The 23,204-nt window shown below is 42.1% G+C and overlaps 1 protein-coding gene across 6 annotated transcripts in view; it reads left to right on the forward strand.

The window, feature by feature from the left end:
* The window catches only part of LOC126999320 (LIM/homeobox protein Lhx9-like), a 161,264-nt gene that overhangs the window by 60,760 nt on the left and 77,300 nt on the right, over positions 1-23,204 (forward strand). For 5 of the 6 annotated variants that reach the window (XR_007753233.1, XR_007753234.1, XM_050861775.1 and 2 more), the window contains exons 2-3: positions 7,020-7,263; positions 11,873-12,116. Coding sequence is in view for 4 of the 6 variants with exons in the window: in XM_050861775.1 (XP_050717732.1) it covers positions 7,020-7,263; positions 11,873-12,116 (488 nt within the window). In the remaining 2 variants the exon portion in view is untranslated. The remainder of the gene's footprint in view (positions 1-7,019; positions 7,264-11,872; positions 12,117-23,204) is intronic. The other variant, XM_050861773.1, reaches the window with a different exon arrangement.

Below are 23,204 nucleotides of genomic sequence, written 5' to 3' on the forward strand. Positions count from 1 at the left end.
GAGCGTTAGGAGATGAAGAGGAAAAGGTTAATATAAGAGGAAACCGTTGAGGAAAGGAGAGAGAAAAAGAGGAATAGAGAGAAGAAGAGAAGGATGTAGAGATACGTGGATTAAACGGAAGAGAAAAGAAATGAGAAAAAAAGGAGAACGATGGAGATGAGAATGGAAAAGAGGAGAAGAGAGGAAAGCAGGAAGAGAAGAGAGGAGAGGAAAGAGACGATTAAATGAAAAGTGGCGTAAAGAGGAAAGAAAAAGAGGACAAAGAAAAGTGGAGATATAAAGAAGGAGGAAAAACAGATAAGGAAAGAAAAGAAGAAAGAATGGAGTGAAGATAAACAAAAAAAAAGTGGAAATAGATAGAAACAAAGAGATAGATAGATAGATAGAGAGAGAGAGAGAGAGAGAGAGAGAGAGAGAGAGAGAGAGAGAGAGAGAGAGAGAGAGAGAGAGAGAGAGAGAGAGAGAGAGAGAGAGAGAGAGAGAGAGAGAGAGAGAGAGAGAGAGAGAGAGAGAGAGAGAGAGAGAGAGAGAGAGAGAGAGAGAGAGAGAGAGAGAGAGAGAGAGAGAGAGAGAGAGAGAGAGAGAGAGAAGAGAATAAAAAGGAGGAAACGATATAGAATTTGAGAGAAAACCACAAAGGAACAGAATTTGAAAAGACGTGAAGAGGAGAAGGAGGAGGAGGAGGAGGAGGAATAGGAATAGGAATCAGGAATCAGAGCGGAGGGAGGTAAAGTGGAAGAGATGAAAGGTAACAGAGAGAAAGAGAGGGAGAGGGAGGGAGGGAGAGAGAGAGGGGGGAGAGGGAGAAAACTCAAACTGCAAAAATCTATTGAAAACCCACAAAGAACCAAAGACTCTGTTCACTCAGCCTGATTATAAACACGAGTAGACCGACTGAAGGAATAAAAATAATAATAATGATGATAATAATAATAATTCTCTGTGTGTTCCCGACGTCATTATTTTTAGCAAGGCAGGAATTCACACAGTCTACTTCGGGTACAAGTTGTGACGTTTCATAGAGAGTTCTTAAGATATATTACTATTATTTTTATTATTATTATTATCGTTATTATGATTGGCGGTTATAATGAGTTTCCCCTTGAGAGAGAGAGAGAGAGAGAGAGAGAGAGAGAGAGAGAGAGAGAGAGAGAGAGAGAGAGAGAGAGAGAGAGAGAGAGAGAGAGAGAGAGAGAGAGAGAGAGAGAGAGAGAGAGAGAGAGAGAGAGAGAGAGAGAGAGAGAGAGAAAACGGTAGAAAGAGAGGAAGAAGATAAGAATAAAGGAAGAATGAAATATATAAGAAAAGAATGAGAGGAGGAAGAAAGGGATGGTAAAATAGGAAACAGGAAAGTAAAATAGAAGAGAAGAAATAAGAAAAACGAAATAAGAGAAATTGTGTGTTTACTACTACTACTACTACTACTATTACCACCACCACCACCACCATCACCACCACTACTATCATCACCACCACCACAACCACCACCACCAGCCACTTTCCCGCCGCCCGCCCAGCATTTGCACAGCGTTGGGTTTATGAATAATTCTCCGGAACCTGAATTTACTAAGACCAAACCTTGTCCGGGAAAGCTAATATAATGTGTGTGTGTGTGTGTGTGTGTGTGTGTGTGTGTGTGTGTGTGTGTGTGTGTGTGTGTGTGTGTGTGTGTGTGTGTGTGTGTGTGTTACAAGTTGTTTTTTTCTTGTTCCGAACTTTGTAGTAATGCAATGAATGTTTGTTTTTTTGCTTGTTTTCCAAAGTGTGTGTGTGTGTGTGTGTGTGTGTGTGTGTGTGTGTGTGTGTGTGTGTGTGTGTACTTGATAATTTAACCAAACTAATGCATTTTTTTACCTCCTACTCCTTCTCCTCTTCTTCTTCTTCCTCCTCCTCCTCCTCCTCTTCCTACTCCTCCTCCTTTCTTTCCTCCTCTTCCTCCTTCAACTACCCCTCATTTCAATACTCAACTGCAACCACAATGAAAGAAAAAAAACACAATGAAAGACACCGAAGAAACAAAGGAAATTCAAACGTAACAGGAAAACCACAAAATAGAAGAAGAATAGCAATAAAAAAGGACGAGAACACGAAAAAAACATCACGGCAGAGAAATAAATAAAAGATAAGAGCTGGGAAGAGGAGAAGGGAGAGGAGGGGGAGGATAATGCAACACTAGGAAAGATTACAAGACGAGGAGGATAAGACGGAAGCCCTCCAATGAATCTGAAGCCATGAATCAGAATTGAACTTTGCTCCCACGGAAATAGATGATGACAAACTAATCTCCCTTGAAGACGAGAATGCGTGGGAAAACACACACCGCTGGAAAAGGACGAGGAAAAGACTGTCATTTAAATCGGACAGCGCAGGAGAGAGACGATGAGAAGATTGTGTCTCTTAAAAGAATGAAGAGAATGACAAAAGCGATATTTCTAGAGGCGAAGTTAGGGTGACCGAGAGAAGTTAAGAAGGAAATATTCTTTGACATAACGAAGAAAACGACACACTAATAGCGACATAACAGAGGCGAAGTTAAGGTGACCGAGAGAAGTGAAGAGGGAAATATTAACGAAGAAAACGACACTAGCGACATAACAGAGGCGAAGTTAAGGTGTCCGAGAGAAGTGAACAAGGAAATATTCTTTGACATAACGAAGAAAACGAACACTATAGCGACATAACAGGCGAAGTAGATGCCAGAGGGAGAGAGACCAAGGATAAAGATTGACTCGTGTATGAAACAAAGAATACTGAACTTAGGTGACATATCAGAGAAGAGTAACCAGAGGAAAAGAACGTTATGCAGAAAAGACTCTCAAAAGCAAATAAAGAAACATGACACACTTAGTACGAGTTGACTTGATTGAGTGATTGATTGATTGATTGGGGTATACGAACATAGAAGCGTATAGCATGAAGACGAAGGCGTGAATGGATACAAACACACACACACTTTCTACTCGGGTGAAAATACAAACCAAACAAAAGAAACAAAACACAGAGGAGAGTAACTTAACTTAGACGAAACCCGAATCGCTCTTAGATGTTATAATAGGATTAGTATCAAAGGGATTACCGCGAACAGGGAGAGAAAAGGGGAAGAAAAAGAACAGAAATAACAGGAGTAGAAGAATGATTAACAGAGGCAGGTGAAGGAGATGAAAGAAAAGAAGTAGTAGTAGTAGTAGTTTGAGTAGCGGGCTTTTTTTTTATTGAGTAACGGGCTTTTTTTTATTAATGTTTCCTTTTTTTGTGCCCTTGAGCTGTCTCCTTTGTTGTAAAAAAAAGTAGTAGTAGTAGTAGTAGTAATAAATGATGTAGAAGTAACTTGGATAATTTTACTGCGAGAATTTAGTGGACGAATAAACTTTGGAAGAGGAGAAGGAGGAAGAACAGGAGGAGGAGTTTGAGGACGAGGAGAGCGGGAGAGCGTCAGTCATCGGGTCAGGACGTGAGGTAAACAAACCCTTCAGCTGTAAACAACGGGCGGGAATAACACCAGACTCTGCACCCCTTTCCCCGCGCCCCGCCCCCATCAATCTCCCGGGGCGGAACACTTAGCGCCCCCGGGTCCTTGGGGTTACTAGTGAGAGTCCTTAGGGGGGATACTTTTGGGGGTCCTAACTCCGTACTAAGTTATAGGCACACAATCCTAACATGGCTCTATACATCAGTTCTCGATCATGATTTAAGGATTTTGTGATGCTTTTTTTATTTTTGCTTTGTTTTGTGATTCTTTTTTTTGGTGGGGGGGGAGGGGTTAATTGGGGTGGTTGTAAGTCGGTATTAAGTCATAGGCACACATAACTCTAACTCCACTCTTTAAATTAGACTTTGATTTCTTCTTTCTTTGGGTTCGGTTATGTTTCTTTTTATCTCATTTTATTCTCCTTCTTTTCCTCTTCATTTATCTCCTCCTCTTTGTTTTCTTGTCCTGATATTCTTATGATCTTTTGTTATAAGGATCTTGTGTTTTCTCCTCCTCCTCCTCCTCCTTTGGGTTCTACTGGGAGGGTCCTAACTGGGTGCTAAGTTATAGACACAATCCTAACACAACTCCTATTATAAAATAACTCCTCGATTCCTTCTTCATAGGGTTCAGTGATGCTCTTTGTCTCTCTTTGTGGGATTCAACACTAAAGATCCTACACTCAGAAGTCCTACACGCGTCCTGCGGGTGTGAGGTCCTTGAGATCCTTGGGGAGTCCGAAGATATGGACCCCGTGTAGGCAAGGCCCTTTGTATCTCAGGTGACTCCCAGGTGGGCAAGGGGGGCGGGGGGGGGTAGGGGGAGGGGGAAGGGGGGGAGGACAGCAAGACACACCGCCACCCCGAGGAACACTGTCACCTGTGCGCGTAAATATGCCGGGTGTTGTCCCACTCTGGAGGAGGAGGAGGAGGAGAAGAAGAAGGAGGAGGAGGAGGAGGAGGAGGAGGAGGAGGAGGAGGCGCAAGGGGAGGAGGAGAGAGCGTTAAGATCCTTAAAACTAAAGATCATAAGAATATTAGGACAAAGGAACAAAGAGGATGAGACAAAGGAGAACAAGGAGGAGGAGACGAGGACGGAGAGCAAATTGGAGAAGAAGGAGAATGAGGAAATAAGAGAAAAGGAGACGAGAAAAAACAAGAAAGAAACGAAGGAGAAAGGGCAGAACGACGAAGCAGTGTAAGAGCAGGGAAAGAAAATCAAAACAAAAGGAAAAGAAGGAAAACAAACAAGAAAGAAACGAAAGACGAAGAGCACGAGAACGAAGATGATGAGAAAGAGAAATACTGAAACCAAAAGAAAGAGAGAAAGAAGGAAACACCCAAACAAACCAAACAACCAAAACAGATCACACAAAACACACCATCAAAACACCACCACCAACAAACCAACACCCTCCCTCCGCTAAACACGAACCCTTGTCCTCGGAGGCGGCGAAGACGACTCGGACGCCCAAACAGAAGACGCGATCCCATGTTCCCCGCTCTTTCGCTCCTTCTTCGGCCCGGCGCTATGTTGGGGGGGCTCGAACTGGCTGGGGCGCGACAAGAGGCACTTAGCACGCCCATGTTGCGCCGGGGATAACATCGGAGGGACATGGAAGCCCGTCATACCTTCCCGCCGTGGACATGTGTTCCGGCGCGCCTCCGAGACATTTGCATAGCCAGCCCCGGTAGGCGGTATGCAGTCACTTCGGTCTCGCCTCGCCTCGCCTTCCCTCGCCTCATGCACGCCGGGTTCTGGAGTTTGCTGGTGGTGCTAGTGTTGTTTTGTTTTGTTTTCTTGTTCCTTGTTTTGTATTGTGTTGTGTGTGTGGGTTTGGTGTGGGGTATTATAATGTTTTTTTTTCTTTTCTTCCTTTTTGCTAATTTTAATCACACGTCTTGTCTTCCACTTCCTTTATATCTTTCGCCTTTTCTGGTTTATCGTATGTGTGTTATCTTTGTGGTATTATAATTTCTTCCTTCTGTGTTTTACGTTATTATGTTTCCTTGCTATATTTTCTTTCTCTTCTCCTTTCTTCTCCTTTGCTTACACCATACGCCTCGTCTTACACTTTTATATCCAGTTTATTTTTTTTTGCTTTGTCTTGTGTGAGTTTGGTGTGTAGTATTATAATCTGCTCATATTTTTCTTTTTTTTCTTTCTTGCTCAGTTCAAGCATACGTGGGGCTTTCGAGTTTGTGTGTCTGTTTTTTTTCTGCTGTTTTGTCTTGGTGAGTTTTCTCTTTAATATTATAATCTCCATGTTTTTCTTCTTTCTTTTCTTCTTTCTTTTTTGTTTCCTTTTGTTTTGCTTCCTTACTTTAATACGTCACACATATTTTTCTTCTTTCTTTTCTTCTTCTTTTTGTTTCCTTTTGTTTTGCTTCCTTACTTTAATACGTCACACATATTTTTCTTCTTTCTGTTCTTCTACTTTTTTGTTTCGTTCTGTTCTGCTTCCTCACTTTAATGCGTCACACATATTTTTCTTCTTTCTTTTCTTCTTTTTTTTGCTTCGTTCTGTTTTGCTTCCTCACTTTAATGCGTCACATATTTTTCTTCTTTCTTTTCTTCTACTTTTTTGTTTCGTTCTGTTTTGCTTCCTCACTTTAATACCTCACACATATTTTTCTTCTTTCTTTTCTTCTACTTTTTTGTTTCGTTCTGTTTTGCTTCCTCACTTTTATACGTCACACATATTTTTCTTCTTTCTTTCTTCTTTTTTTTTTTTGCCTTCGAGTTCTTCAATATCTCTGGTCATTTTCTGCCTTGTCTTGTGTGTTTTCTTTTTTCTTCAATCTGCTTTTTCTAATTTCAATGTCTTGCCTTCGAGTTCTTCAATATCTCTGGTCATTTTCTGCCTTGTCTAGTATTTTCTTTTTTCTTCCATCAATTTCTTGCCTTCGAGTTCTTCAATATCTCTGGTCATTTTCTGCCTTGTCTTGTATTTTCTTTTTTCTTCCATCAATGTCTTGCCTTCGAGTTCTTTAATATCTCTAGTCACTTTCTGCCTTGTCTTGTATTTTCTTTTTTCTTCGATCAATGTCTTGCCTTCGAGTTCTTCAATATCTCTAGTCACTTTCTGCCTTGTCTTGTATTTTCTTTTTTCTTCCATCAATTTCTTGCCTTCGAGTTCTTCAATATCTCTGGTCACTTTCTGCCTTGTCTTGTATTTTCTTTTTTCTTCCATCAATGTCTTGCCTTCGAGTTCTTCAATATCTCTGGTCACTTTCTGCCTTGTCTTGTATTTTCTTTTTTCTTCCATCAATATCTTTCCTTCGAGTTCTTCAATATCTCTAGTCACTTTCTGCCTTGTCTTGTATTTTCTTTTTTCTTCCATCAATTTCTTGCCTTCGAGTTCTTTTTTATCTCCAGTCTTTTTTCGGTTATCATATATGAGTTTGACATGTTATATTATCTCCATATTTGTCTTTTCTTTCTCTTTGCATTGCTTACATCACACGCCTTTCCTTCGTCTATTTATTTAGTCTCAACTTTTTCCAGCAAATTAACTAACTCTCCCTCTCCCTCTCTCTCCCTCTTACAGCAGTTTGGGCCTACAGAGGGAGCCTATGACCCTGGATGCGACCCGTCTCCCACCATGCCGCAGCTCCACGACCACGCCCACGCCCACGACCACGCCCACGCCCACGAGCAGGCGCCCCTCACGCCCTCCTCCTCCTCGTCCTCCAACTCCTCGGCCTCCTCAGCGGGCGCCTCCTCCTTCGTTAGTCCTGGCAGCGACCGAGCCAACACTTACGTCTCACCTGGCTCTGATGCTGGCTCGACAGGTGAGTGGTTGTTGTTGTTGTTGTTGTTGTTGTTGTTGTTGTTGGTGGTGGTGGTGGTGGTGATTGCTGTGGTGAAGATTGGACCAGAAATTGAAGTGGTGATGAGTCTTTTTGTTTTCTTCATTTACCTTATTCATCTATATTTTTCACTTCTTATTCCCTTCTTTATTCACCTCCTTCATCTTGTATTCTCTTCTTTTCCTTCTTATCATTTTCGTGTGAGTGTAAATATATTGTTTTTTTATTCTCTTCTTTATTCACCTCCTTCATCTTGTATTCCCTTCTTTTCCTTCTTATCATTTTCGTGTGAGATTTAGTGTAAATAGACTGTCTTCCTCTTCCTATTTTATCTTTTTTTTTTATTAATTTTGTCTTGTCCGGCCATTTCTTTTTCCTCGTCCTTTAATTAACCGTCAATTTCTATCTTGTTTTCTTTCTTTCTCTCTTCATTTCTCTCGTTTTTCACTCCTCTCAGTTTTCAATTTCTCTTGTTTCTACACTTTTCAATTTTCTTCCTTCTAATATTTCTCTTCACATTTACCTTCCCTCTCTTCCTCCTCCTCCATCTTATCCATCTTCACCTTACTCTTCCTTTCACTTAAAAACGTTCCCATACAACACACACACACACACACACACACACACACACACACAACACGCCCCCCCCACCCCTTTACGTACATGCACCCCCTCCCCCCCTCTCCACAAACACACCGGAAACCATTAAGAGCAAGCCCCTTACCCCATTAGCACACAAACTATAGCCAAAAGGGGATCCTGCGCTCATCCTGTCCCTACTTTTTGCTCTCCGCGGCGGGAGGATGTGGCGGTGGGGTGCTGCTCCGCTGGGGGCTATTGAAAGCTGTTGGGGCCTGCTTGGGGCTCCTATGGGACTGGGGTTTGCTGAAGGCTACTAGGGTTTACTGGAGGCTACTGGGGTTTACTGGAGGCTACTGGGGTTTACTGGAGGCTATTGGGGTTTGCTGAAGGCTACTGGGGTTTGCTGAAGGCTACTGGGGTTTTGCTGGGGGCTACAAGGGTCTGCTGGGTCTAGGGGAAGAGACATCCCTCAAGAGACACAAGAAAAAATGAAGAGGAGAAAACAGAGCAAAATGTTAAGGAAAGAAGGAAGGGCAGCGAGAAGAGGAAGGAAAGGAGGCTGAAAGTATTTGAATAAAGAAAGGAGAGAATAGAGGAAGAGGAGGGGAAGGTAGGCAGGAGTAAGGGAGAGAAAATAGAAGATTAAGAGGAAGAAAATGAAGCAGAAAGAGAAGCAGGCAGAGTGAATGAATAAAGGGGAGAGAGACGAAAGGAAAAGGTATGTAGGTAGGTAGAGGGAGAGAGGAAGGAATAGGGAGAGATGGGGATGGGGGCAACAGGAGAGGGAGGAGGGAGGGGACAGCAGTTCTTCAGGGCAGCCCCGTTAGTATGCAAGAAGCCAAGACTCGGTGGCTCATGGCAGGATCGAGAGAGGCTGTCCATAAACCAGGAAGACGCACCCAGCCTCTGCAATGACCCCCAAGCCATCACACACACACACACACACACACACACACACACACACACACACACACACACACACACACACACTCTGCCTCCTCCTCCTCCTTCTCCTCCTGCAGCGTCTAAATCTTATGTAAATACCAGGCCACAGGTGAAGAAATTGAGGGTTTCCGTGATCAATTTCTCCCAGGTAAGGCCAAGGAAGAGGAGGAGGAGGAGGAGGAGGAGTGATTGGAGGGAAGGTTGCTGGAGATGATGGAGAGTAGTGAGGTAAAAAGGATAAAGGGAGGTTGAAAAGGAGGGAAGGTAAAAAGGTATCATTGAGGAAATGGAAGAAGGGAAGAGAAGGTGGAGGAATGGGAGGGAAAGTGGAGGAATAGGTAGATGAAGGAAAGTAAGGAATGGTAAACAAAAAAAGATAAGGGGAAGGAGAGAGAAGAAAATGGATAAAGGGAGGAAAGGAATGAAGGTAGAGACGGGAGGGAGGAAGAATAAACACACACACACACACACACACACACACACACACACACACACACACACACACATACCTGAAGAAGTACTAAATTGCAGGTAGGCAGGCAGGCAGGTAATGGCGTGCCGGAAACCTTGTATTTAGAAGACTGTCGAGTGGTAAAGCGGAAAAAACAGTAGCGATTTGAGTCACTGCACAGATGGAGTTTATATACAGCTATCGTGGGGGGGGGGGGGGAACACTCTTTCAGGAGGGGGGGGGAGGGGGATGACTTTTAAATGAACAACAATTTACAGCGTGAGAATTTGATGATTTTTTTTTCACTTTTTGGAGGGCACGACTTATACATAAATGAATAAATAAATAAATAAATAAATAAAGTGGGGTCCATCTTTATATTTGTGAGTGTGTGTGTTTTTTACGGTCAGTCCTCCACCTTTCTTAATATTTTCGCGCTTTTTCGAGTGTGATTTAACATTTCTTCATTCTCTATTTTTTTTTTCCCCAAAGCAGTTCAAGTTTTTTCCCTCTTTCCAAACACCAACAACAATAAAGAAATAACATCAACAAAACAACACAACACACACAGACAAAACACACACACACACACACACACACACACACACACACACACACACACACACACACACACACAAACACAACACACACACACACACACACACACACACACACACACACACACACACACACACACACACACACACACACACACACACACACACACACACACACACACTCAAACACACACAAGAAAACAGGCCACACACACACACACACACACACACACACACACACACACACACACACACACACACTCACTCAAACACACACAAGAAAACAGTCCACACACACGAAAGAAAAGGAAAAAAAACAACAACGTAAAAAAACAACAACAAAAAAAAAAAACAGCAGTCCACCCTCCACACACCAACCTCATCAACAATTTGTATTATTCCTGCACGCGGTTATCGACAAGCTGGATTTTTCTCCCCGCTAAAATATCTAATAAAAGACACGCCATTATTCTTCGCGGAGATAATGAGCATTCCTCCATAGCTTTACCGCCCATTAGGAGAAGCTGCGTCCACTCGGCTGCTCCTGTATTAATCAGAAGCATTTACCTGTCGCCATTATCCCCCCACACACCTGTCCTGTTAATTACTTACCTGGTGTATACATAATCTCAGGTGTTCTCGTGGATAAAGCCTGCTAAACTCTGCTGTCTCTCTCTCGTTTTCTTTCTGTCTGTCCGTCTGTTTGTCTGTCTCTCTATCTCTTCTCAGTCTCATGCCCTTAACTCGACTTATCTTGCTCTTCATTCTTTCCTTCTTCTCTTCACTTTTTCGTTCTTTCTCTTTCTGTTTGACTGTCTCTCTCTTCTTTCTCTCTGTCTCTTGCTTTGAACTTGACTAATCTTGCTTGTTCTGTTATCTCCTCCTCTTCCTTCCTTCATTCATTCTTCTCTTTCTTTACTCTTTCGTTCTTTCTCTTTCTGTTTGTCTCTCTCTTCTCACTCTCTCCGTCTCTTGCTTTGAACTTCAGCCTTCAACTTGACTAATCTTGCTTGTTCTGTTATCTCCTCCTCTTCCTTCCTTCATTCATTCTTCTTTCTTCACTTTCGTTCTTTCTCTTTCTGTTTGTCTCTCTCTTCTCACTCTCTCCGTCTCTTGCTTTGAACTTCAGCCTTCAACTTGACTAATCTTGCTTGTTCTGTTATCTCCTCCTCTTCCTTCCTTCATTCATTCTTCTCTTTCTTCACTCTTTCGTTCTTTCTCTTTCTGTTTGTCTCTCTCTTCTCTCTCTCCGTCTCTTGCTTTGAACTTCAGCCTTCAACTTGACTAATCTTGCTCGTTCCCTTATCTCCTACTTTTACGCTACCTCTTATTATTCATTTACTTTTTAATCTTCCCTCCTTTACATTCTGGTTCTGTTCAGGATGAGGGTCGAGGAGGTAAGACTTCGCAATAGATTTTTTTTTTTTCTGGTCTGTTGTTTGGTGTTACTCTGTTCTGTTCTGGTGTCAATGTTTCTTTTTCTCGTCTACTGTTGTTCGGTTTGTTTTTGTTCCTTCATATGTTTCTCTTCCATCTTCATCGTCTTTGTGTTGTCAGAGACTTGAGTTAGTTTTCCCTCGGTATGGTTTGTTATCAAGTTCCTTCTGAATACTCTTACACAATAGTACTTCTCTTCTTTTCTTCATAAGTTTTCTCGGCGTCTGTGTTTATGAGTTAGCGCGACCCTTGATCCTTGTGGCCATATGGTGCTAGAATCTTATTGGTGTCATTCTCTTTCTTTCTTCGTGTAGTTTTCCCTTTTGTAATTAGACTCAGCAATGATAGTCCGTGCTGCCTAGAGGTACAATCTTATTAGTTGCATTATCTCTCTTCATTAATGTCACCTTCTTCATTAACGGCACTTTCTTCATTAGTAGGACTCATTCTTAATTTTTTCCCATGATCTTTGCTGCCCAGTGCTAGAATCTTATTAATGTCACTTTGTCTCTTCATCAATGGTACTCTCTTTCTTCATTCATGACACTCAAATTTTCTTCCATGATATTCTCCGCCTAGTGCTGGAATATTACTGATCCTTGTAATTATCCTCCCCCAGGCGTTGGTTCCCCCGGTGCCAGCCTGTCCTCGGGGGTCGGGCACAGCGGGACGGGGGGCGACGGCAGCGAGGTGTCCTGCGCGGGCTGTTCGAATCCCATCAACGACCGCTTCTACCTACGGGCGGTGGAGCGGAAATGGCATGCGAACTGTCTGCGCTGCGTCATCTGCCAAAACTCCCTCGACGACGCGGTGACGTGCTTCGCCAGGGAGGGACAAATATTCTGCCGCGACGATTATCACAGGTGAGGTCAGACAGGTGTTCAGGCTTTCCCAGGTGTGTGTGTGTGATGGGGGAGGAGATAGGACTTGTGCTTTACTATTTATCCCTCCAGTTTGTATGTGGACGAATAAAAAGGTTGTTTGTGCCGATACGATATTATGCATTCAGGAAAAGATTGGATAGGTTCATGGCTGGTGAGGTTAGGTGGGGTTGGGTTTACAGGAGAGAGAAGAAAAAATGTTGGGAAGAAAGAAAGTACAGCGAGTAAAGGAGTAGGAGTGGGAGAAAGAGGAAGAGGAGGAGTAACAATATTGGAGAAGGTGTAGTAGTAGTAGTAGTAGTAGTAGTAGTAGCAGTAGTAGTATTAATTGATTGCTCCACCTCTTCGGATTCTTTACCGGAGCAGCGAGTAGCGGGCTCTTTTTTATTGTTTCATTTTTTTGTGCCCTTGTGGTGTCTCCTTTGCTGTAAGAAAAAAGTAGTAGGAGGAGGAGGAGGAACAGTTTTGTGAGCAGAAGCAGGAGTGAGAGGATGAGTAAAGAAGTAGCAGTGGTAGGAGGAGGAAGAGGATGAGTGGGGAGGGCAGGACTGGAATACTTCAATAGATTAACATTGTGATCGTCCAGGTGAGTCTCAAAACACGCAGGTAACACGAATGCCTCACCTGCCGGGGCGGATGCTGGCACCTGATCTTACCTGCCTGACATTTTTTTGTCGTCTGTTTGTTTACAAAAGAGGATGTTTATGTCAGAGGATGTTTGTTTGTGCTAAGGGGAGTTATTCATGAGGAAATTTACCGAGAAAAAAGATAACGAAGAGAATTGAAGTTTGTAAATAATAACAGTAATAATAAAAATCGGAAAATTCACACATAAAAAGTTGGAGGAAATACAGAAGGGAAAACTAAGATGGACACGATAGAAATGGAGTGAAGAAGAATGGATAGGATAGAAGTTTAAGAGAAAATAAATAAATAAAGGAAGTTGCTTGAAGGAAGTTGAGAAACGAAAACTAGTTGAAAATACCCCCCTCCCCCCACACACACACACGAACATACACACACTAAGCATCCACAAAACTAATAAATACTTATCTGTAACAACCTCATTAGTTAGTCATTGTATCTTAAAGTGGCGAGGAAGAAAACAACAACAAAACAAAAAACTTCCTCACAAAAACCAACAGCTGAAAGTGATAAAAAAAACAAAAAACAACAACAAAAAAAAACAAGAAATTTCACACAACATTACATTAACAAATCAGACAGAGATAGAGAGAGACTGAGAGGGCGAGGAAGGGGGAGGGGGAGGAGGAAGAGGGGGGAGGGGAAGGAGGAAGAAGAAGAGGGGGATAGGGAAACCGGAACTGTCGGAAGAGGGAAGATCGATGAGGAAGACTCTTATTGTATACTAAATTACTCCTCATTATCGCGAGTGTTACGTAAGGGACCAAGACGCGGCCATCCCGTTCAGGCCATTAGGTAGTTGGGTTGTTAATTATTATAAGAGAAGGTACAATTATTATTTCAAGAGGATTTATCTTTATCTTGGACAGGAATTATGGATTATTTTGTCTGTTCTGTCTGTCTGTCTGTTTGTTCCAGTAAGGAATTTAGGGATCATTCTGTCTGTTTTGTCTGTCTGTCTATAAAAGTAAGGAATTTAAAGGTTATTCTGTCTTTTGTCTGTCTGTCTGTCTTTGTCTCCGTCTGTCTGTCACAATGAAAAGTTTAAGTACACGAACATATAAAAGAAAAGCTTCAACCAAAGATTTATTAATGATTATGATGATGCAGATAATGGCAGTAATAATAATAGTAAAAATAATATAACCAAATAAAAATAAGAAGAAACACTATTCAATAAAAACACACCCACACCTACACCCACACCCACAGGTAACACACTCGCTCACTGGCTTCACCTTTACCTGCGTTACCTGTGGAGTGTTACCTGAGGACCACCCAGACCCGCCCTCAGGTACCCCAGTCGCTCACACCTTGACACCCACACCCAGCACCTTACCTGTACACCCACCCATCTCTCTCTCTCTCTCTCTCTCTCTCTCTCTCAAATAGAGAGAGAGAGAGAGAGAGAGAGAGAGAGAGAGAGAGAGAGAGAGAGAGAGAGAGAGAGAAATCTCTTTAAACACTGGCTACGAGGTGAGGGAGGTCCAAAGAGTAATAAAGATGAGAGATAAGAGGAAGAGTAGCGGAGGAGGAGGAGGAGGAGGAGGAGGGATAGATATGGAGAGGAAGAAGAATGAGAAGGGAGGGGAGAGGCATAAAGTACAAGCTGGAGTAATTAACAATAAATAAAGAACATAAATAAGAGGAAGAAGAGGAAGAGAAATATAGTAATGTTGATAACTGTATTTTTTCCTTCTCTCTGTCTCTATCTCTCTTTAACTTTCTTTCTTATTCATGATTTACTTATTTACTCTCTACTTATCACTTCTTTTATTATATTTCTTGCTTATTTAGTTATTTATTCATATACTCGTGCCTCCACATTCTAAAGACGTTTATGAATATGTACACTACTAATAAAAACTCAATTCTTTCTCTTGCTGTTTCCCTTTTCTCTCTCTCTCTCTCTTTCTTCTCTTGCTTTCCTTTCCATCATTTTCATCTTCTCCTCCTTCCTCTTCTGTAGATCTCTTTTTACCACCTTCCTTCCCTCCTCCCTTCCATGCTTCTTTTCTCTCTTTCTATATTTTCTCTTCATATACACACGTGGACAGATATAGCTCTTCACCATCGAGAGAGAGAAGGAAATAAAGACAGACAGAGAGGAAGAGAAAGAAAAAAAGCTGGCACAAAACAGAAAAAAAGAAGGCAAGAACAAAAGAAAGAAAGCGAGAGGGAGCAAAAGAGAAAAAGAAAGATGGCTCGAACAAAAGAGAGTAAGAGAGCAAGAGCAAGAGAGCAAAAGATAGGGAAAGAGAGTGAGTAAAAGAGAAAGAGAATTAGCAAAAGAGGGAAAAAGAGAGCTTGCACAAAAGAGAAAGAGAGCAAAAGAGAGAGAGATAAAGATAGCAAGAGCAAAAGAGACAGAGAGCAAGAGCAAAAGAGGGAGAGGGCTAAAAAGAGAGAGAGACAAAAAGAGCGAGAGGCAGGTATTTCCCGGGTCCAGCCTCGCCTTATCGCTGGGAGCACCACCTACGAGAATGTAAAATCCAAGGCGGGCAGTTATGGTGACACACGGCTTTCGGGGGTCCTTCGGCGGCATTCCTGGCGTGGCGAGGCTTCCAGGAGTTGTGCATGAGGACGTTTACACCTTCGGAGGATGCGGGCGGGGCGGGGCGGGGCGGGGCGGGCTGATGGTCGGGTGCGTGTATCTCAACCAGTGATGGATGAGACCGCCCCTGTTTTAATGTGTCTGGCCCGGTGCTGAGGGTGGTCTGTTCTCTTCTCTTCTCCTCTTATCTCTTCTACTCTGTCTTCTCTCCTATCCTGTCTTCGTTTCTCTTTTCGTCTTTCTTTTTTACTCTTCTATTTTCTTCTTTTCTCTTCTCGTTTTCTTTTCTTCTCTTGTTTTCTCCTCTCCTCTTATCTCTTCTACTCTGTCTTCTCTCCTATCCTGTCTTCGTTTCTCTTTTCGTCTTTCTTTTTTGCTGTTCTATTTTCTTCTTTTCTCGTTTTCTTTTCTTCTCCTCTTCTCTCCTGTTTGCTTTTCTGTGTTCTCTTCTTCCTTTTTCTTCTCTCCTTGTTTCTCCTCTTCTCTCTTCTGTTTTCTCTCCTCTTCATTTTTATCTCTTTTCTTTTGTTTTTTTCCTTTTCTTCCTTTTCGTTATTTTCTTCTTTCATCTTTTTTATTTTGTTTTCCTCTTGTTTTTGTCTTTGTCTATCATCTCCTCTCCTCTCTCTCTCTCTCTCTCTCTCTCTCAACCTCTTCCCTCCTCCTCCTCTTGCTTTTTCCTCGTTTTTCCTCACCCTTTTTTCTCACCCTTCTCCAAACCCTTCATCACTTCTTCGTCACCCTCTTCACACCGCTCCTCTCCTCTTCTTCACCTTTTACCTCCCTCCCTCCCTCTTTACCCTTCCCACCTTCCCTTCTTTTCTACCTCACTGTTAAACCGTTTATCATAATGTTCTCACAGGTCATTAGGAAAGGTAGACATTAATAAACAAGAGAAAGAAAAAAGAAAAAAAGAAAGAAAGAGAAAGTAAGAAATAAAGGTAGCTATTAGTAGACACAGAAAGAAAGTAAATAAATGAATAATGAAAGAAAGAAAAACAGATAACTGGATCAAAGAGAACAAAATTAATACAATATCACAATGATGTATAAAAATAAGACTAATAAAGAAAACAAAAGAAAGAAAGAATGAAAGAAAGAAAAGAAACTTGGAAATTAAAGAACAAAAATCATTTCCTAATCAAATTAAGTGAATTATAAAAGCACAAAATTTTACTAAACCCAAACAAACACACACACAAACAAAGACAACACAGACAAACAAACAATAAAACAAACAAAAACAAACACTAATACAAAACACAATCAAACAAAGACAACAAAGGGCAAACAAATAAACTAACAGACACACACAAACACACACACAAACACTAAAACAAAACAGACAGCCCCTTAAAGTTAAACCATCGCGTATAAAACCCGTACCCAGCGTCGCGTTACAAATTAAACCGAGGCGAGGAGATAAAACAATTAAAGAACACGAATATAATCAAGAAGCAGGAACATAATAAAATGGCTGATAAAGAGGAGGAGGAGGAGGAGGAGGAGGAGGAGGAGGAGAACGAAGGGAGGTATAGACAGGTAGGTTGGTAGGGAGGAGAAGGGAGGAGAGGAGAGAAGAAGAGAGATGTCCTGTCCTCCTCTTACCTGTCCTTCCTCCTCCTCCTCCTCCTCCTCCTCCTGTCACATGGTAGTGGAGCTTCTGGTAAATTTTTGTCGGTTTTGGTCCCCGTGAGGCCTTCCCTTATCTCTCTCTCCCTCCCTCTCTCCCTTCCCTTCTCCTTCATTCCATCCCTCCCTTTCCTTCCTCTCTCCTTCCATTTCTACTCCCCTTACCTCCCTCCTTTTTTCCCTTCTTCCATTTCTACTTCCCTTCTTTCCTTCCTTTGTTTCCACTTAGCCTCAGTTATTCCTTTCTTCCATCCCTTCCTCTTTTTTCTTCTTCCCTTCCATCTCCACTTCTATCATCCCTATTTTCCCCATCCTTCCCTCTCTTCCTTCGTTTCCACTTTTCTCAGTCGCTCCTTCCCTCCCTCCATCCCCTTCCTTCATTAGTTCTCCTTTTCCACAATTCCTTCTGCTTTCCTTCTTTCCCTCGCTCTTTCTCTCCTTCTTTCCTTCCTTTGGCCGTTACTTTTCCAAATCCGTCCTTCATTCCTTCTATCCCTCCCTTCCCTCTCTCTCTCTCTCTCTCCCCCCTTCCCTCTCTCTCTTTCTCTCTCTCTCTCTCCCTCCTTCCCTCTCCCTTTGTACTTCCCATCTTCCCTCCATCCTATGCTTTTTCTCTCCTCTCCACCTTTCCCTCCTTCCCTCCACCTACTGATGACTTTACTCCCAGGCCATTTTTCCCTCCCGCCTCTTCACGCCATATTAACAAGATTCCTCAGCTGACCAACACGTCTATTACCTCAGGAGACCACAAGACTCCCGCTGGCCCCCGCCCCTCGCGTCTGGTAACACTGCTTGGAGGTCTGCTGGGTGGGGATTTGTTTTGCTCTGGTATCTGTGGTTGTTGGTGGTGATGGTGGTGGTGGTGGTGATAGTGATGATGGTGGTGGAAGGGGAGTTTATTATTTTTTATCTGGTAACATTTTTTTCATTTGATTTTTTTCTTCTTTTTTTTGGTAACACATTTTTCCTTTTTATTCGATGTTTCTTTTCTCCTTTTCCGGTTATTTCTTTCACTGCATCAGTTTTATCTAACTTCTTTTTCTGGTACTTTTTCCTGGTAACATTTCTTAACTTTTTTTTCTATATTTCTTCCTTTTTTCCTGTGATGGTTTTCGTTTTCCTTTCTCTCTCATTTCTCTTTTCTTCTATTTTTTTCTGGCGTCTGGTAACAAGTATTTTCTTTTCTTGCATCTGGTAACACTGCTCTCTCTCTCTCTCTCTCTCTCTCTCTCTCTCTCCGTGACCTTGACATTTCTCCCTCCCTCACCTGGACTAATGAGAATATTAACCTGTACGAGATTACCCGCGTCGCCCCTTAAAAATACGGCGTTTTCTTCATTTGCATTGATTGTCTTGATTAGGGGAGCGAAGAAGAAGGAGGAGAGGGGGTAAAGAGAGGAGGAAGGAGGGAGGGAGGGAAGGAGGTAAGAGGGAGAAGAGGGGGAGGGATGTGCTATCTTATGAGAGGGGAAAAAGTGTACCCAAAACTTTTTCTTATTCGCCTTGAACGTCCAAAAGGTATTCAAGTTAAAGGTAAAAACGAGAGGTAGGAAAGGGATTTGTTTTACCTGTGCTGATAATGAAGAGACAAAAAAAGTGAAGGTAACAAGAAGGAAGAAAAGATAAGGACGATATGTAGGAAGAGGGAAGCGAGGAAAGTGATCAGATTTACCTGTGCTGATGGAGAGTTAAAAGGAAAAGGTGAAAGTAAGAAGGAAGAAAGAAAGGAAGAAAGGAAGGAAGAAAGAAAAATAAGGGAAGTAACGATGGAAGGTGATTTATTTCTACCTGTATTAATAAAGATGAAAAGGAATAGGGAAAGGTGAGAAAACAGGAAGGTAGAAAAGGGAAGGAAAAAGAGAAGGTAAGGAAAAAGAAAAAAGGAAGCAATAGGAAGGTGATTTATTTCTACCTGTACTAATTAAGATGAAGATGATGATGAGAAAGCAGGAAGGTAGTAAAGGGAAGGAAAGAGAAAAGAAAGGAAGAAAAAGAAGGAAGATAGGAAGGAAAGTGATTTGTTTCTACCTGTAGGAGGGAAAGGTGAAGGTAGAAAGGTAGGAAAAACGGAAGGAAGAACGACAGAAAGGAAGGTAGGAAGGAAGGAAAGTAGAGAGGAAAAGATGAAGGAAGGAAGGTAGGAAAAAGGGAAGGAAGAACGACAGAAAGGAAGGTAGGAAGGAAGGAAGGTAAAGAGGAAAAGGTGAAGGTAGGAAGGTAGGGAGGAGGGAAGGAAGAACGATAGAAAGGAAGGCAGGAAAGAAGGAAGGTAATGAGGAAAAGGTGAAGGAAGGAAGGTAGGGAGGAGGGAAGGAAGAACGATAGAAAGGAAGGCAGGAAAGAAGGAAGGTAATGAGGAAAAGGTGAAGGAAGGAAGGTAGGAAGAAGGGAAGGAAGAACGATAGAAAGGAAGGCAGGAAAGAAGGAAGGTAATGAGGAAAAGGTGAAGGTAGGAAGGTAGGAAGAAGGGAAGGAAGAACGATAGGAAGGAAGGTAGAGAGGAAAAGGTGAAGGAAGGAAGGTAGGAAGAAGGGAAGGAAAAACGACAGAAAGGAAGGCAGGAAAGAAGGAAGGTAATGAGGAAAAGGTGAAGGTAGGAAGGTAGGGAGGAGGGAAGGAAGAACGATAGGAAGGAAGGTAGAGAGGAAAAGGTGAAGGAAGGAAGGTAGGAAGAAGGGAAGGAAGAACGACAGAAAGGAAGGTAGAAAGGAAGGAAGGTAATTTGATCTGCTAATAAAGGTAAAGAGGAATAGATGAAGGAAGGAAGGAAGAAAGGAAGGAAGGAAGGAAGGCAATTTGTTCCTACTGCTAACAAAGGTAAAGAGGGACAGATGAAGGTAACCATAAAGGAAGGAAGGAAGGAAGGAAGGTAAATTTTAAAGGACAAAGCCATCTCACGCTCCTTCCACGCCTTCTCCACGCCCATTACTACATACCCAAGCATTCCACGACCCCTACACGCCTCCTCCCACGCCACACAAGCTCCCCTCTCCCCTCACCCATCCCTCCCATGCCCTCTCCACACCCCTACCCCCTCACGCCCCCACTATCACAACACCCCCTACCTACCCACGCCTTCTACACGCATTCTACGACTCCGACGCCCTGTACCTTAATCCTATACTATCCTACCCCCTCCCTTCTTCCCTCCTTCTATCTCTACTTTCCTTCTTCCCTTCTTTGGTGTCAGCTTCCCTCAATTCTACCCCCTACCACCCTCCCCCCCCCTTCCCCCGCCCCCCCTATCGCCACGCCCCTTCGCTCCTACAAACAAAGGACACAGAAGCGGAGACAAGTAAACACCCCACGAGTTATCCTTTCAAGGTCATCTGAGGGAGTGTTTACATCCTATTGTCACCTCTGGCTTCCCTTCCCTCCTCCTCCTCCTCCTCCTCCTCCTCCTCGGGTCAGAAGGTGGGTGTCGGTCTTCCTTGGACACCCGCTGGGCAGTTTATAGGTATTGTCAGGCGATCATGAGAAGGAGGAGGAGGAGGAGGAGGAGGAGGAGGAGGAGGAGGAGGAGGTATGACTGGTGTTGAGAATGTTTGGTATTGTCGAGTGATTCTTGAGTGTTGCGATTTTTTTTTCTAATTGGTGTGTGTGTGTGTGTGTGTTACATCGACACACACACACACACACACACACACACACACACACACACACCAGCTTGAAAATTATTAAATATGACTTACGGAAAATTCAAAACTGAGGGAAATTGGTGAAGATAGAAAGATTAACAGGAGGAGGAGGAGGAGGAGGAAATAGATCGAAGTTTTGAGGGAAGTGGTCGAAAAACTGAAGATATGCGATCATGATATAAAGAGGAGGAGGCGGAGGAGGAAGAGGAGGAGGAGGAGGAGGAGGAAGTGGTGAGGAAGCTAAGTGGAGATCGCTGTTGCTGATGCTGGAGATAAAGCAACAATGAGAGAGAGAGAGAGAGAGAGAGAGAGAGAATCTATACCATATTACTCACACTCTCTCTCTCTCTCTCTCTCTCCTACTATCTGGGTGAAGGATGAAGGAGGGAAGAAAACGAAGGCAGAAAGAAAAAGGAGGTAGGAGAGATGGGCGATAAAGAAGAAAAGAAGAAAGTCAGGAAGACATGGGAAGAAAAATGAAGCAAAACACATTAAGATGAAGAAAGGAAAGGACAAAACAGTTGAAAAAGAAGGTGAAATAGAAGAAGAAAAAGAAGATGAAGAAGAAGAAGAAAAAGAAGAAAAAAGCAAACAATGAAAAAGAGGAGAATAATGAAAAAGGAAAGATGAGAGAAAAATCGAAACGAAGACAAAATAAGGAAAAATAAAGAAACATGAAAAAAAGGACAAACTGTAACTCTTAAAGAAATAGAGGAGGAAGAGGAAGGAGGAAGAGGAGGAGGAGGAGAAGAAAGTGCTAAGATTGAAACACACAAGAGGAAGAGGAGACAGACAAACCATCCAATCGGAAACACAAACCGGAAATATCGCTAACAGACTTGGGTTGGTCACGTTTGGTAAGAGAACAAAAGACATTACGAGCAAGATTATGAAGGAGATGACGGAGGGAGGAGGAGGAGGAGGAGGAGGAGGAGGAGGAAGACTGAAGATGTTAAAAGTGGCGAGTTGAAAAATACACAGAGGAAGAAATGAAGAAGAAGAAAAGGAAGAAGAAAACAAAGAAAAACGTGAAAAACTAAAATTCACTTACTTTTTCTAACCCTTGAAAAAAAATCTCTTCTCCATTTCTCTTTTTCTCATTAACACATTTTTTCTTTACTTCAAAAATACAAAAAAGAAAAAAAAAAAAAAGAAAAACATGAATTTCTTTCCCTCACAACTCTCTCTCTCTCTCTCTCTCTCTCTCTCTCTCTCTCTCTCTCTCTCTCTCTCTCTCTCTCTCTCTCTCTCATTCCTGAACTCAAAACTTTATCTTATTATATTTTTCATCTTTATAAATGAGAGAGAAAGATGATGGGAAGGAGGAAAAGGAGGAAGAGGAGGAGGAGGAGGAGGAGGAAGAGGAGGAGGAGGAGGAGGAGGAAGAAAGACTCTGATATGTGTGTGTGTGTGTGGGAAGGGGAGGCTTGTGTGTGCGTGTGTGTATGTGTGTGTGTGTGTGTGTGTGTGTGTGTGTGTGTACGTTGATAGTGCGGGCGTGTCCGTGAGCGTAAAATAAAGGTTTAGTATGCGTTTGATGCTATCCGGAGAAGGTATGAAGGTGAGGGAGGCATTCATTAAGCCAGGTGTTGGAGGAGGAGGAGGAGGAGGAGGAGGAGGAAAGATACCCAAGGAAACGTCTAAAGAAGGGAGTGGGAGGAAGAGAAATTGAAGGGAAAAATAAGGAAGATGGAATAAAATGAATAAGAACAATAATTGGGAAAAGAAGAAGGAAAAAAAAGAGGAAAGTGATTTAGCTAGCGTGGAAGTGACATAGTAGTAGAAGTAGTAGTAGTAGTAGTAGTAGTAGAAAAGTGAGAACAAGATAGAGGAAAAAAAAGGAGGAAAGCAGGAGGAAGAGGTTAAGGAGGAAGAAAAAGGAAAGAGATAGCAAAGAAAATTACTTGAAATTGACAGAAGAAGAAAAACAAACAAAAAACGAAGAAAAGGATAAAGAAAAGAAAAGGCCGAAGATAAAAAAGATAATCAAGAAAGAAAACGCGAGAAAGTAAAGAGAAACAGGGAATAAAAACACAAGGCCAGATAAAAAAAATGAAAATAAAAAAAAGCAAAATGAAGGAAGATAAACAGCAAAAAAAAAAAAAAAAAAAAAGAGTAGAACAGCGAGAGAAAAGACACAAGAAAGGAGGGAAAAAAAGGAGACGAAGCCAAAAATAAAAGAAATGAAAAAGGACAAAAAAAAGCAAAACAGAAAAGAGGTAAAAGGAAGACAAGAATGAAGTAGAAAAGGAACAATAAAGAAAAAGGAAAATAAAAATGAAGGAGGATAAAAAAAGCAAAACAGAAAAGAGGTAAAAAAAAGACACGAATGAAGTAGAAAAGGAGAAAATAAAAGGAAGGAAAAAAATAAATGAATAAATAAAGAAGAACAGCAAGAATGAAGGAATAATATGAATAAGAACGAAAATTAGGAAAAGAAGGAAAAAAAAAAAAGAAGAGGAAAGTGATTTAGCTAGCGCGGAAAGTGACATTGTAGTAGCAGTAGTAGTAGTAGTAGTAGTAGTAGTAGTAGTAGTAGTAGTAGTAGTAGAAGTAGAAGTAGTAGTAGTAGTAGTAGTAGTAGTAGACAGCGGAGAACCA

This window comes from Eriocheir sinensis, chromosome 16 (genome assembly GCF_024679095.1).
Source record: "Eriocheir sinensis breed Jianghai 21 chromosome 16, ASM2467909v1, whole genome shotgun sequence".
NCBI lineage: Eukaryota > Metazoa > Arthropoda > Malacostraca > Decapoda > Varunidae > Eriocheir > Eriocheir sinensis.